Source organism: Plecotus auritus (genome assembly GCF_963455305.1).
Source record: "Plecotus auritus genome assembly, chromosome: 7".
Classification (NCBI taxonomy): Eukaryota; Metazoa; Chordata; class Mammalia; order Chiroptera; family Vespertilionidae; genus Plecotus; species Plecotus auritus.
In genome coordinates this window covers 67,012,292-67,027,073 of record NC_137774.1, presented here as the reverse complement: position 1 = coordinate 67,027,073, position 14,782 = coordinate 67,012,292, and the positions used below count along the sequence as shown (strand labels likewise).

Below are 14,782 nucleotides of genomic sequence, written 5' to 3'. Positions count from 1 at the left end.
AATATTAGACCAGTGGTTCTCAAATTTTTGGCTTTGGAATCCCTTTACATTCTTAAAAATTGAAGCCCCATTGATCTTTTGTTTATGTGGGTTTTATCTATCTATATTTACTGTATTAGAAATTAAAACAAATTTAAACTGTTTATTAATGCACTTAACAGTCCTGGCCAGGTGGCTTAATCGGTTGGAGCATCCTTGTGTGCCTCGAAAGGTTTCAGGTTCGATTCCTAGTCAGGACACATACCTCTGTTGTGGGTTCAATTCCTGGCCTGGGTGCATTCGAGAGGCACTCGATCGATGTATGTATGCCTGCCGCTCTCTCTCTCTCTCTCTCTCTCTCTCTCTCTCTCTCTCTCTCTCTCTCCCCCTCTCTCCCCCTCTCCCCCTCTCTCCCTCTCCCCCTCTCTCCCTCTCTCCCTCTCTCCCTCTCTCCCTCTCTCCCTCTCTCCCTCTCTCCCTCTCTCCCTCCCCCCGCCTCTTTCCCTCCCTCCCCCCGCCTCTTTCCCTTCTCTCTCTCTCTCTCTCTCTCTAAAATCCTCTGGTGAGGATTAAAAAATAATTACAGTAACAAATCCATAGAGACAAAGTAGATTAGCAGTTGCCAGAGGATGGTGAGGGGTTGGTATATTGGGACTATTGCTAATGAGACAAGCTGGTAGCCAGAACAAGTGAAATAGGGAAACTGAGACAGAAAGCTAAATCTAGTAAATTGAAAAATCCTATCTTCCCTTAAACCTAGGATACTTAAAAGTAAATGGTTTACATTTCTCCCTAACCAGAGGGTAAATAGCTTAAATCACCTTACTCAAGGAGATAGCAGAAATCCAATTAGTGCCATTTGCCACCACACCCAAGTACAGATAAAGTTAGGGGAATAAGTCTTTTTGGCACAACAGCATAAAACATGAATATTCTATTGAGATCACCCCCTAAACTCCCAGCCTTTAAAACCCCTCAAACCGAAGATCCCAGCTCGGGGCTCTCCCTCCTAGGAGCATGCCCCTGCCTTTCCCTCCCCCAACCCTCCCTCCAACCGCCCCCCCCCCCCACAACCCCTGCTAGTTCTTCCCTCACAGGCACGCATCCCCTAAATGCTAAGGGAACCCACAAGATTTGGTGGGCAGCAGCAGCTAATCCCAGGCTAACCCCCTGAACCTGTCTCCAAGGCTCCCTGTTCTCTGACTTAGTGAGCCAAAGCAGCCCAGCGTAGGCTCATTTCCCCACCTAGTCCCTTTCCTGTTGCTTCCTCTATCCTAGATCCTTCCTTGTTTCACTGTCTCCAGCTTTAATAAACAACCTCTAAAAAATCACCTGGACTCATATTGTGAAATCTTTCCTGCACAAAGAACCCACACACTACTGGCAGGCCCAAGGCAGACCCACTCAGGGACAGGTCCTCTTTCTAGTAACACTAATAGGTATGGAGTTTCTTTTTGGGGTGGTGGAAATGTTTTGTAATGAGATAGTGATGATAGTTGCACAACATAATGAATATAATAAAAACCACTGAAGTGTACACTTAAAAATGGTAAATTTTATTCTATGTGAATGATACCTTCATTTTAAAATCTGCCCCCAAATTACAATAACAAATGCATTACATAAAACATTTTAATTTAAAAAATAATGTTTCCAAAGCAAAAAAAATAAGTGAGAAGAGAGATATTGTTTTACATTTTTACAAATCTAATGTCTGACTGAAGAGAAAATAGCTGGGCCCAGTCAGTGTGGCTCAGTGGTTGAGCATCAACCTATGAACCTGGAGGTGTGGTTCGATTCCCTGTCAGATCACATGCTCAGGTTGCAGCTCAATCCCCAGTACAGGGTGTACAGGAAGCAGCTGATCAATGATTCTCATCATTAATGTTTCTCTCTCTCTCTCTCCCATAATCTCTGAAATCAATAACAAAAAATATATCCTACATAATCCTATATAATAAAAGGGTAACATGCAAAGCGACCGAACGGCAGAACGACTGGTTGCTATGATGTGTACTGACCACCAGGGGGCAGATGCTCAACACAGGAGCTGCCCCCTGGTGGTCAGTGCACTCCCACAGGGGACGCACTGCTCAGGCACAAGCTGGGCTGACAGCTGGCGAGAGCAGCGGACTGCCTCCGCAGCAGCGCTAAGGATGTCCAACTGACGGCTTAGACTTGGGGAGCGAGCCTAAGTAGTCAGTTGGACATCTCCTGAGGGCTCCCGGACTGCAAAAGGGTGCAGGCCAGGCTGAATGACCTCCCTCACTCCCCAGTGCACAAATGTTGTGCACCAGGCCTCTAGTCCTATATAATAAAGAGGTAATATGCAAATTGACCATCACTCATTGCACAAGATGGTCGCCCCCATGTGGTCAAAGATGGCCACCCCCATGTGGACATAAGATGGCTGCCACAAGATGGCTGGCAGGGGAGGGCAGTTGGGAGGGACCAGGCCTGCAAGGGAGGGCAATTGGGGGCAATCAGGCCTGCAGGCGAGGGCAGTTGGGAGCGACCAGCCCTGCAGGGGAGGACAGTTGGGGGGGGAGCAGGCCTGCAGGGGAAGGCAGTTGTGGGGGGCGGGGGACCAGGCCTTCAGGGGAGGGCAGTTGGGGGCAACCAGGCCTGCAGGGGAGGGCAGTTAGGGGTAACCAGGCCTGCAGGGGAAGGCAGTTGGGAGCAACCAGCCCTGCAAGAGAGGACAGCTGTGGGGACCAGGCCTGCAGGGGAGGGCAGTTGGGGGCAACCAGGCCTGCAGGGAAGGTCAGTTGGGGGCAATCAGGCCTGCAGGGGAGGGAAGTTTGGGGGGGACCAGGCCTGCAGGAGAGGGAAGTTGTGGGGGGGACCAGGCCTGCAGGGGAGGGCAGTTAGGAGTGACCAGGCTGGCAGGGGAGGGCAGTTAGGGACGATCGGGCCGGCAGGGGAGCAGTTAGGCGTCGATCAGGCTGGCAGCAGAGTGGTTAGGGGGTGATCAGACTGGCAGGCAGAAGCGGTTAGGGGCAATCAGGCAGGCAGGTAGGCGAGTGGTTGGGAGCCAGCAGTCCTGGATTGTGAGAGGGATGTCCGACTGCCTGTTTAGGTGGGATCGGGCCTAAACGGGCAGTCGGACATCCCTCAAGGGGTCCCAGATTGGAGAGGGTGCAGGCTGGGCTGAGGGACACACACCGCCCCTCCCCTGTGCACGAAATTCGTGCACCAGGCCTCTAGTCCTATCTAATAAAACAGTAATATGCAAATTGGCCGTACCTCCACTATACCCACAAGCCACACCCACCAGCCAATCAGCAGCGAGTATGCAAATTAACCCAACCAAGATGGCTACGGCCATGGAGCAAACAGGAGGCTTGGGTTTCCCTGGCAATGGAGGAAGCCAAGTTTTCCACCCACCCTGGCCTGCCTTGGCCTCCACTCAAGGCTACAAAGTTTCAATTATAGAAGATAAATAAACCCCACCAAAAATGGCTGCGGCCACAGAGTGAGCAGGAGGCTTCGGTTTCCCCGGTGATGGAGGAAGCCAAACTTCCTGGCCTGCCCTGGCCTCCGCTCAAGGCTACAAAGTTTCAATTATAGAAGATAAATAAATCCCAGATACCAGGGCCTCCACTTGGGTTGCCGAGGGACGTGGCCAGCCTGCAAACCACCACAGGCCCCTCGCCCAGGCCGCCCCATGCCCCAAGGGAACCCCCACCCTGATCCAGGACACCCTTCAGGGCAAACCAGCTGGCCCCCACCCATGCAGCAGGCCTCTATCCTATCTAATAAAAGAGTAATATGCAAATTGACCATCACTCCAACACACAAAATGGCTGCCCCCATGTGGTCAAAGATCCTGCCCCCATGTGGACACAAGATGGCCACCACAAGATGGCCAGCAGGGGAGGGCAGTTGGGAGGGACCAGGCCTGCAAGGGAGGGCAGTTGGGGGTGATCAAGCCTGCAGGGGAGGGCAGTTAGGGGTGACTGGGCCTGCAGGGAAGGGCAGTTGGGGGGACCCACGCCTGCAGGGGAGAGCAGTTGGGGGGGGACCAGGCCTGCAGGGAGGGCAGTTAGGGGTGATCAGGCCTGCAGGGGAGGGCAGTTAGGGGTGACCAGGCCTGCAGAAGAGGGCAGTTAGGGGCAATCAGGCTGGCAAGGGAGCAGTTAGGCATCAATCAGGCTGGCAGGGGAGTGGTTAGGGGGTGATCAGGCTGGCAGGCAGAAGCGGTTAGGGGCAATCAGGAAGGCAGGCAGGCGAGCAGTTGGGAGCCAGCAGTCCTGGATTGTGAGAGGGATGTCCGACTGCCCGTTTAGGCCCGATCCCAGTAGGACAGTCGGACATCCCTTGAGGGGTCCCAGATTGGAGAGGGTGCAGACTGGGCTGAGGGACACCCCCCCCCCCCCCGCCACCGTGCACGAATTTTGTGCACCGGGCCTCTAGTATGTGTGTATATATATATATATATATATATATATATATATATAAAAGAAAAAATAGCTGGATTCTCATATCTGCTTCTGCATTTGGTCTGTTCTGTTATCACATATCATATAACCTCTTGAAAACACCACCATACACTCAAAAAAAAAAAAAAAAAAAAAAAACGGATGCAAGGGGAAAAAAATCAAATGGCATCTTAGTTTTATTATGAAAACTAGTAGCCCTGCTCACGAATCCGTGCACAAGTAGCTCGCTGCTGCTTGCCTCAGGGGGCCGCTGGCCCACCACCGCTCACAGCATGCTGCCCCACCCTCCTGCTTTGGGTCGTTACAGGTAACGGTGTAACAACCATTTGCATATTACCTCTTTATTATATAGGATAGTATTGAACTTGCAGACTCCCGTGAAAATATCTCAGGGATCTCCAGAATCTTCTGGACCACACTTTGAGAACCACTGACTTAGAGATTGGCAATTTGATTTTCCCCTGCACTTCAGAAAAGGCTATTCAGGTTTTCACAGTTGTTGCCAGTCCTTAGATATTTGGTAAGATACCTGCCAGAAATAGTGGAATGAGCATAGGTCAGCCTTGGCTGGGTGGTTCAGTCAGTTGGGTGTTGTCCAAAAGGTTGCAGGTTCCATTCCCAGTCAGGGCACATGACTGGAGTATGGGTTTGATACCTAGTCAGGGCATGTGCGGGAAGCAACTGATAGATGTTTTTCTCTCACATCTGTGTTTCTCTCTCTCTAAAATCAATAAAAACATATCCTCGGGTGAGGGTTTAAAAAAAAATCACATAATTAAAATAAAAAAGAGCATAGGTGAGGGAGTTCTAAGGATGAATGAATAGCTCAGATACAGGGCTTTGGTGCCAGGTCACCCACAGTAGCAATTTAGCCTCTTTGTGCCTCCATTTCCTCAGTTTTTAAGAGAGAATAATGGTTGGACCCGCCTCCCAGGTTTAATTTAAGGGTACCATCTGCCTTGTGGAAATTAGAATTGTTAAATACCTGACATTCAAAGACAATAAAATAATTCAGTTCAGCCCTAGCTGGTTTGGCTCAGTGAATAGAGCGTTGGCCTGAGGACTGAAAGGTCCCAGGTTCGATCCCGGTGAGGGGCATGTACCTTGGTTGCGGGCACACCCCAGTAGGAGGTGTGCAGGAGGCAGCTGATCGATGTTTCTAACTCTCTATCCCTCTCCCTTCCTCTCTGTAAAGAAATCAATAAAATATATATTTTTAAAAATAAATAAAATAATTCAGTTCACAGTGTATTATTTGCTTGTAGTGTGCTAGCCCGCTCTCCTAGGTCAGTGGTCGGCAAACTGCGGCTCGTGAGCCACATGCGGCTCTTTGGCCCCTTGAGTGTGGCTCTTCCACAAAATACCACAGCCTGGGCGAGTCTATTTTGAAGAAGTGGCGTTAGAAGAAGTTTAAGTTTAAAAAATTTGGCTCTCAAAAGAAATTTCAATCGTTGTACTGTTAATATTTAGCTCTGTTGACTAATGAGTTCGCCGACCACTGTCCTAGGTTGTAGGGATACCATGGTGAACAAGAAGACAGACATGGTCCCTGTTTTCCTAGAGTTTATTTTTTTGTGGGGATAGGGGTGTGGGAGCGAGTGATGGTGACAGACAATAAACAGAACTTTTAAGGGAAGAATGTATAGCAAGATCTGCATCTGCCTGGTTGAAATTAGGGTTGTTAAACACATGATATTCAAAGAGAAACAGTTATTTTTAACTTCCAAACTAGACTCTTAGAAAACAAAGGAGAGCAGAGGAAAGTAGAACATAGAGTTATGCCACAAAAATTAGAAAGTGACTAGTGAATGATGCAGATGATTCTGTTCTTCAAGCCTAAGAAGATTAAATGAGGGTCATGTAGGGTGAAAGGCATAGTGGCAGTGATGAAAAGGAGAATGGAGGCTGGGAAAGAGAGGACCACACTTGGAGGGCCAAGAGGAGAAGAAGGAGTCCTTAAATCAGTGATTTTCAAGCTGTTTCATCTCATGGCACACATAAACTAATTACTAAAATTCTGCAGCACACCAAAAATATATTTTTTGTCGATCTGACAAAAAAAATAGGTATAATTTTGGTTCATTCACACCAGATAGCTATTGTTATGTTGGCTGTTGTCATTTCTTTATTTGACAATCTAAGGGAAAAGCGGTCAGTCAGTGCTCTTGACCTAATAGTCAGATATTGCATCTTTTAAAAATTCTTGTGCCACAGTGGTTGAAAATCGCTGTCTTAGATAACAGAACACCACAGCTGGCCAGGAAGCTGGCACCAGTCTACCCAAAAGGGCACAGAGGACTGACATGAGCTTTGGTGGCTGCTGTGCAGGGGCAAGTTTGATGTGCTCACTGGAATGATGAGGCTTGCTCTGCAGAGGTTGTGTTGAGAAGACAAAAAAAGAATAGTGTATTAATGTTTAAAACAAAATATTGTAATCCCTAGAGCAAAAATTCTCAAAATGTGATCTGGGGGGCTGTGAGGGTCCCTGGCTTCTGCAAAGTTAAAACTATTTTCATAATAATACCAGGATATTATTTGCCTTTTCTCAGTATTTATTTATTTCATTGATTTTTAGAGAGAGCGAGCGAGAGAGAGAGAAACATTGATTGGTTGCCTCTGCACGCGCCCTGACTAGGGATCAAACCCACCACCCCATCTGGTGTACAGGACAACACTACAACCAACTGAGCCACACCAGCCAGGGCAACCTTTCCACTCTTACTCTCTTATACCTGTACAGAGGAGAGCAGAATATCAACTTTTGATGGTTGGTCCAAAGAAGAAGAATCAGTTAAAGAAATAAAGAATGGAGTGATCTGAGAGGTAAAGGGAATGAGGAATGATGCACTAGAAGACAAGAGAGAAATTTCAAGCTTTATTGAAGTATAATTGACAAATAAAATTGTAATATATTAAAATTGTAATATATGTTTTCCACAGTTTACATGATATGTACTATCACAACAGATTGAATGCAGAATGGGCTAACTTAGTGTAGTGTGAAGAAGTCAGAAGAGTGGTTGCCTCTTGGGAGTTGTGGGCAGGAAATGATTGGGAAGGACCCAAAGGGAATTTTCTCAGGTGATGGTACTGTCCTATATCTTTAAAGGAGTTTGGGTTATATAAGCATATGCATTTGTCAAAGCATGACAGATTTTTTTCAATTGTGTGATCCTCGTATTAGAATTCCTTATAAGATTTTGTTTCTAAGATGTTTGAAAATCATGGACATGTGAAAAATGCCCAGGTTTTGCAACATCAGAAAGACCTGAGTTTAATCCTGTGCTTCATACTATGTTTATGACTTTGGACAAATAGTGGCATTTCTCAGAGTACCTAGTAAGGCACCTAATAAATATTTGTTATAAGACTGAATTAAGTAATATAATTATTCTAATAGGCCTCATCCAGTCAAAGGCTGAGAACAAAACTGATACGATATGGTATCACTTTATATAGAATCTAAAATTATAAAGTCAAACTCATAGAAATAGAGTAGAATGGTGGTTGCCAGGAACTGGGAAGTGCAGGAAATGGGGAGATGTTGGTAAAAGGGTGCAAACTTTCAATTATAAGGTAAGTTCTGAGGATGTAAGACAGCCGTGGGCAAACTATGGCCTGCGGGCCGGATCCAGCCCGTTTGGCTGTTCTATCCGGCCCACGGAGCCGAAAGAGCAGAGGGTTCTCTTGCTCTCCCCTCCGCTCCTTTACTTTGAATTTATATTAGTTCACACAAACACTCCATCCATGCTTTTGTTCCGGCCCTCTGGTCCAGTTTAAAAACCCATTGTGGCTCTTGAGTCAAAAAGTTTGCCCACCCCTGATCTAAGATATACCATGGTGATTATAGTTGACTAGAGGCCTGGAGCATGAAATCATGCACGGTAGGGTCCCTAGGCCTGGCCAGTGATCAGGGCTGATCTGCAGAGCAACTGGCCAGGCAATCGCGGGGGGCGGCAGGGGGCGGGGAGGAGGGGGAACCGCTGGCACCTGCCTTGGCCGGCCTGGGGCCTGCAGGCTGGGGGTAGCTCCTGCGTTGAGCATCTGCCCCCTGGTGGTCAGTGTGCATCATAGCGACCAGTCATTCCCCCGGTTGGTTGATTTGCATATTAGGCTTTTATTATATAGGATAATATTGTATTGTACAATTGTATAGTTGAAATTTGCTGAGAGAGTAGATCCTAAGCTAACCAAAAAAATTTTTAAAGAGTAATTATGTGAGGTGATGGATGTGTTAATTTGATTTGGGAATCCTTTCATAATATATACATATATCAAATTATATAGTATGCTTTAAATATATTACAATTTTATTTGTCAATTATACTTCAATAAAGCTTGAAATTTCTCTCTTGCCTTCTAGTGCATCATTCCTCATTCCCTTTACCTCTCAGATCACTCCATTTTTTATTTCTTTAACTGATTCTTCTTCTTTGGACCAACCGTCAAAAGTTGATATTCTGCTCTCCTCTGACTTTGGCCTTCTCATTTTATATGTCTGCAGTGTCCCTGGGTGACTTCTTCTACACCCATGATTTGAACTGCATTATCTATGTGCTGATGACTCCTGAATCTACTAAGCTCTGTATCAAAGCTTTATTCTCAAATATCCCTCTGCCTACTGTTGGATCTCAACCAGGTTGTACCACTGATTTATCAAAACGCAGCAGATCCAAAAAGCTAATTAATTTTTCCTTTGTATTGTATTCCCCCATTTCAGAGAATATCCCTCTCTTCCTAGTTGCCCAAGCTACAGATATGGAAGTTCTCCTAGACTCTCCTCCTTCACTCACTCTCATGCTTACAGTTATCAAGTTCTTCTGAGTCTATTCTCCCCCTCAAATCCTCTCAAATTCTTCCTTTTCCTTTATTCCTTATATACTGCCTTTGTACAGACATTTAATCATTTCTGATGTAGAGCTAGTCTCAAATATTTTCTTATCCTGCTTTTACCTTTAGTCCATTTCCCCCACTTACACCAGAAAATTTATTTTCTTATAAATCTTATCAATCCCCTGAGCAAAAGTTTGGTTCAGTGTCTTCTTGTAGCCCATAATTGTCTAATTGTACTTTGCATTTTAGCTGTACTGAACCACTTGTAGTTTCCATATCTTCAGATTTCTGCATAAGCAGGTCTCAGCACCCTGTACTGCCTCCCTACACACACACACACACACACACACACACACACACACACACACACACACCTTCCTTCACAAAGTCTTCTCTGACACTCCCAGAGAAATTTACCCCTCTTTTGGCTCCTTTGGCATCCTATGAAAACACCTTTGCCCTGGCTGGTTTTGCTTAATGGTTAGAGTGTCAGCCTGTGAACTGAAAGGTCTCAGGTTCCCAGCCCAGGTCGGAGCGTGTATGGGAACGATATATTTCTCTCATATCGATGTCTCTCACTCTCCTCCCCGCCTTTCCACTCTCTCTAAAGATCAATGGAAAAAATATCCTAGGGTGAGGATTAAACAAAAAAACACCTTTGTTACAGCACCAATAAATCCATTTGACCAGAAGAAAAGTAACAAAACATTAGTAGTCTTTATGTTCCTAGAACTTAGCAGGGAATGTTTGATAAATGTGTGATTAGCTCAATTCAGCAATTAAAAAACTTTATTAAGGAAAGTTTTCTTTAAATAAAATGTTCTGTAAAATTCTGATATGTAGACTAGACAAAAGCCAGAAATCCCATCACTTAATCCTCTTCTGCTATGTCTGCCTTTTAGGTGCCAGTGCCTTCACTGGGCACAGTGTGAAAACCACTGGTTTAAAGGCTGTCCTAGCCCTAGCTGGTTTGGTTCAGTGGATAGAGCGTCGGCCTGTGGACTGAAGGGTCCTGGGTGATTCCAGTCAAGGACACATGCCCGGGTTGCGGGCTTGATCCCCAGTAGGGGACGTGCAGGAGGCAGCTGATCAATGATTCTCTCTATCATTGATGTTTCTCTCCCTTTCCCTTCCTCTCTGAAATAAATAAAAAATAAATAAATAAAAATAAAGGCTGTCCTAAAGTTGACCAGATATCTGATCTGTCAAAAGTCTGTCATAAAAAGGATTGAGGTGCTGATATATGCTACAACATGAATGAACCTTCAAAACATGTTAAAGGAAGACACTTGACACAGAAGGCCACATTATTGTAAGATTCCATCTGTATGAAATGTCTGGGATAGGCAAATCCATAGAGACAGAAAGTAGATGAGTTGTTATCAGGGGCTAGGAGAAAAGAATGAGTACCTGCTTAAAGGATATGGGGTTTCTTTTTTTTTTTTAACAGGAGGAAACTCAATTTATATTTTATTTTTTTCCCATCACCACTTATCCCCCCTATACCCTCTTCCATCTTCACCCCCCCCCCCGGGGTTTCTTTTTGAGGTGATGAAAGTATTATGGAATTAGAGGGTGATGATGGTTGTTCAATCTGTGAATATATTAAAAACCACTGAAATGGCACAAGGGTGAATTTTATATTATGTGATTTATATCTCAACTAGAGGCCTGGTGCACGAAATTCATGCAGGGGGGGAGGGCCTCAGCCCAGCCTGCATGCTCTCCAATCCAGGACCCCTCGGGGGATGTCCAACTGCCAGTTTAGGCCCGATCCCGGGAATCAGGCCTAAACCGGCAGTCGGACATCCCTCTCACAATCCTGGACCGCTAGCACCTAACTGCTTGCCTGCCTGCCTGGTCACCCCCAATTGCCCCCCTGCCGGCCTGATCACTCCCAACTGCCACCCGCCCCCACCAGCCTGGTTTGCCCCCAACTGCCCCCCCTGCTGGCCTGGTTGCCCCACGCAGCCTGCTGCTCGGTCATTTGGTCGCCCCTCACTAAGCCCCCTGCTGACCTGGTCGCCCCACTCAGCCTGTTCGGTCGTCTGTTCAGTTGTGATGGTCACTTCGGCTTTTATAGAGATAGATAAAGAAAATTACAGTGACATAATATTCCATCCAATGAAATTGATTAAGAGAAAGGAATTGTTATAAAAATAGGCTAGGCATGGGTTTGTTTCTATAATGTTAATATTTCTTTATAAAGTTACATGTACATAACTGTACATGTTTTATCTTTGTCTAATTGGGAAGAAATGTTTTAGACTGGGAACTAGAGTCCTAAGAATTATTTTCAAAGCAGCTTTATATTGCTGAATCTATCCAGTCACTCTAAGGCTTACCCTAAACTCTAACCAATCCCTTATGTTCATAGAAACCCACAGTGGAAATCTCCCCCACTTTGAAAAGCCCTTTATTTTGAGGATGGTATTGATAGCATAGAAGCTGTGAGGAAGTGGTGACTTCCTAAGGAAGGAACCTCAGTTCTGAAGGAGCTAAGTAAGGACACCAGGGCTTATGGGTAAAGGTGGGGAGGAACTAGTCTGGGTAATAGGCAGAGTCCTTGACACATTAGGCTAAACTTTAAGAGTCAGGTGGGTTCTGTAAAAAAACAAAGGATAAAGGTCCAGGCCACCCACATACAGGGAGTGGGTTAAGATCTAGAGAGTGAGGTGACAGCCTTGGTGAAGAGGTGCTATCTCAAGGGGATGGGAGGACAAGGGGAGAGAAGGGCTGGAGAGTAAGAGTGGAACATTTTGGGTTTTGGCAGTAAGTCACATCGAGGCCTTACCCTCAGCCTCGGAACTCCAATTTGGGTAAACACTCTCAGGAGCTATCCTTGAAAAATGAATTAGTGCAAATCAGAATCTTATCTCCTTTTGATAAATAATGAAGAAAACCCCAAGACTTTAACACCTTTCCCTCATCCTCCCACTCTTCCCTAGATTAACATCCTACAGATAGCCAAGAAAGAGATTCACACATCCATACCCAGAGTCCGGAGGTGGATCCCAGCTGCAGACACCCACATACACACAAGTTTAGCCATGCCCTTTTATTTTTTAAATGGAGCCATGTGGATGGGGTTAGTGGCAAGGGGGTTCTCACCCCCCACACTGCATTGCTCTTGCTGGGTCTCAGCAGCTGCTGCAGTCACTGGGATAGACATCCCAGTGCAGGCTGATGGCATTAATGAGGGAGCCAGAGCGGCCACTGATGAATCGGAGCACAGTGTTGGGGTGCAAGGGGACAGCATTGAAACTTGTGCCTGTGTCTTTTCCAAAAGGCAGGTATCGGCCCTTGTCAGTCACGAAGACCAGCTTCCTCAAATAGTACTTGTACTTGCCAGACACCTGGATCACTGATTCCCCAGGGTGCAGAAAGATCTCCTCCAGGTCTCCCTGGCTGCCACCCACATAGTCGCTCCACACCTTGCCATAGCGTACCTGGAGACTGGGGACAGGGTGAGGAGGAAGAAAGGGGAGACACTGAATTGGGTACTGAGAATGCAGGACCTCTTGGCCTATACCCTGAGACCTTCAAACTGGTGACAGGGATGATAAGCCTCTTGCCAGTTCCACAGTGTGTGAGGGTTGGGTGAGCCCTTGGAGATCATACAGGGAACTTCAACTCCTCATTTTGACCACAAACAGACTCACAGAGGGAAAACAACTTTCCCAGAGTCACTCAGTAAGTGCCAGAGCTTGAGCTTGAAGTGTAGACTCTCACTGTACCCTCACTCCCACCCAAAAGAAGCAAAGCAATTTCTCAAAAATCTGAAAGGCTCTCATGAGGGAAAAGACTTGTCTCTGCTATACCAGCATGGGGATCCAGGATCAGAAGGATACACATTTTGGGAGAGGCATCATGCAAAGTTGGAGGATGCCAGAGGGGATTTAAACCTAGGGTAGGGCCCTGGCCAGGTAGCTCAATCCTGATATGCATTGTCCCAATATGCTAAGGTTTTGGGTTTGATCCCAGGTCAGTCCACATACAAGAAATAACTAGTGAATGAATAAAAATATTAAGCAACAAATCAATGTTTCTCTCTTTCTCTCTTCCTCTCCCTTAAATTAATCAATAATTTTTTTAAAAGTAAAAAAAAAAAAAATAAACCTCGATTGGGGGGCCAAACTAGACAACTTCCAGGCCCCTGAGAGTTTATGGTATGTGATTTATCCAGGATCACTCATGTTTGGGTTGTAGAGGTTTCAGCAGTGCAGGTTTCAAATCCAAGCCTCTAACAGCTTTCACATACCATTATCCCTGGGACTTGTTGATTGAAACAGGTGTGACCCAAAGTGACTGAGAACTTCTCAATTTAGTAAGATCCCAGAAGGTCCTCAAACCACAGAAACTCAGTGAATCTTACCCTACGATGTAGTATCTGTTGACTCGGACACGGATAGCAGTGATGGGGCCGTCTAGCTGGTTGCCAGAATGAGAGAATCGTTGTCCGCCACCGCCTCCATACTCTCCACTGTAGGAGGAGGACCTAGCCTGAACTGGAAGGAAAAGTAAGAGATTGAGGGAGAAATTCCCTGAGAGCTCAGTTTCTCCCTACCACGCATATTCCTCCCACAACTCAGTTCCCAGCACCCCAAGCCTGCCTCTGAAAGCCTTGGCCGCCAGCAATGACCTCCGTACTGGGCTCCCAGATTCTCACTTACTGGCATTGGCAGAGGCCGATGCACAAAGAAGGGCAAGAACAGCAATGGTCAACATTCTGGGGCTAGAATGGGAAGAAAGGAGAAAGTGAAGATTTACCCTATTCCTCGGGACTTTATTTACTCAGGCATCCCTGACCTCCAGTTGAGACTCAGACCTAGCTGACCCAGTCTTGGCTTTGAAAGGATGGCATAGTCTCTAGTCCTGTTCCTCTCAGATACTATCTTCTGTGTCCTTATCCCCTCTACCTCTCTCTGGTCTGCCTGTAGCCGACCCTCCTCGTCTGTCCCAAGGCAGAAGATCAATCCTAACCCTCTATCTGGATTAAGCTGTATGAGTGCTGTTCCCTCCTGGCACAAAGCAGGAAAGGAGTTTTCTAAAGAAGAAGAGGCAATCTCCAAATCATAGAAATGGTTGAGTGTACCAAACCAGGAGTCTGAGAAAACCTAACTGAAGTCCAGCCGGGGTAGATTGGCCTGATTTATGGGGCATCTGGGGCATAGTTTAAATTCCTAGTTTTACCCTGGTCTCAGAAGGAAAAGAACATTTTAGAGGTGTGTCTCTGTGTCACCTGAGGAGTGAAGGCAGTCAGAGAAGAGACTGTGCTAACACCAGTTTCCAAGCAGTTCTGGTGGAGGGGGATAGACTGAAAAGTTGTAGGAGTTGGGACTAGCTCAAGATTCCTGGTGCGTAATCTATTTGTCATAATTCTTTCTCCCCTATCACAAATATGGCCATGTCCACGCCCCTGAGCATCCTAAGTGTCCCCAGTCCTTCAGCTGATATCGATGCACCTATGACTAACTCCGACCCAGATGCCCCAGTTAACTGACACCCCGCTCTCCCCTCTGCCATTC

At 46.3% G+C, this 14,782-nt stretch overlaps 1 protein-coding gene across 1 annotated transcript; it reads right to left on the bottom strand.

The window, feature by feature from the left end:
• Positions 1-12,300: 12,300 nt before the first annotated feature.
• Positions 12,301-13,982, bottom strand: ZG16 (zymogen granule protein 16; the record flags this gene model as incomplete). The annotated part of the gene is made up of 3 exons (XM_080679684.1): positions 12,301-12,710; positions 13,630-13,762; positions 13,928-13,982. 3 exons carry the CDS (start codon positions 13,980-13,982, stop codon positions 12,395-12,397), a joined length of 504 nt encoding a protein of 167 aa, XP_080535810.1. The 3' UTR covers positions 12,301-12,394.
• Positions 13,983-14,782: the final 800 nt, after the last annotated feature.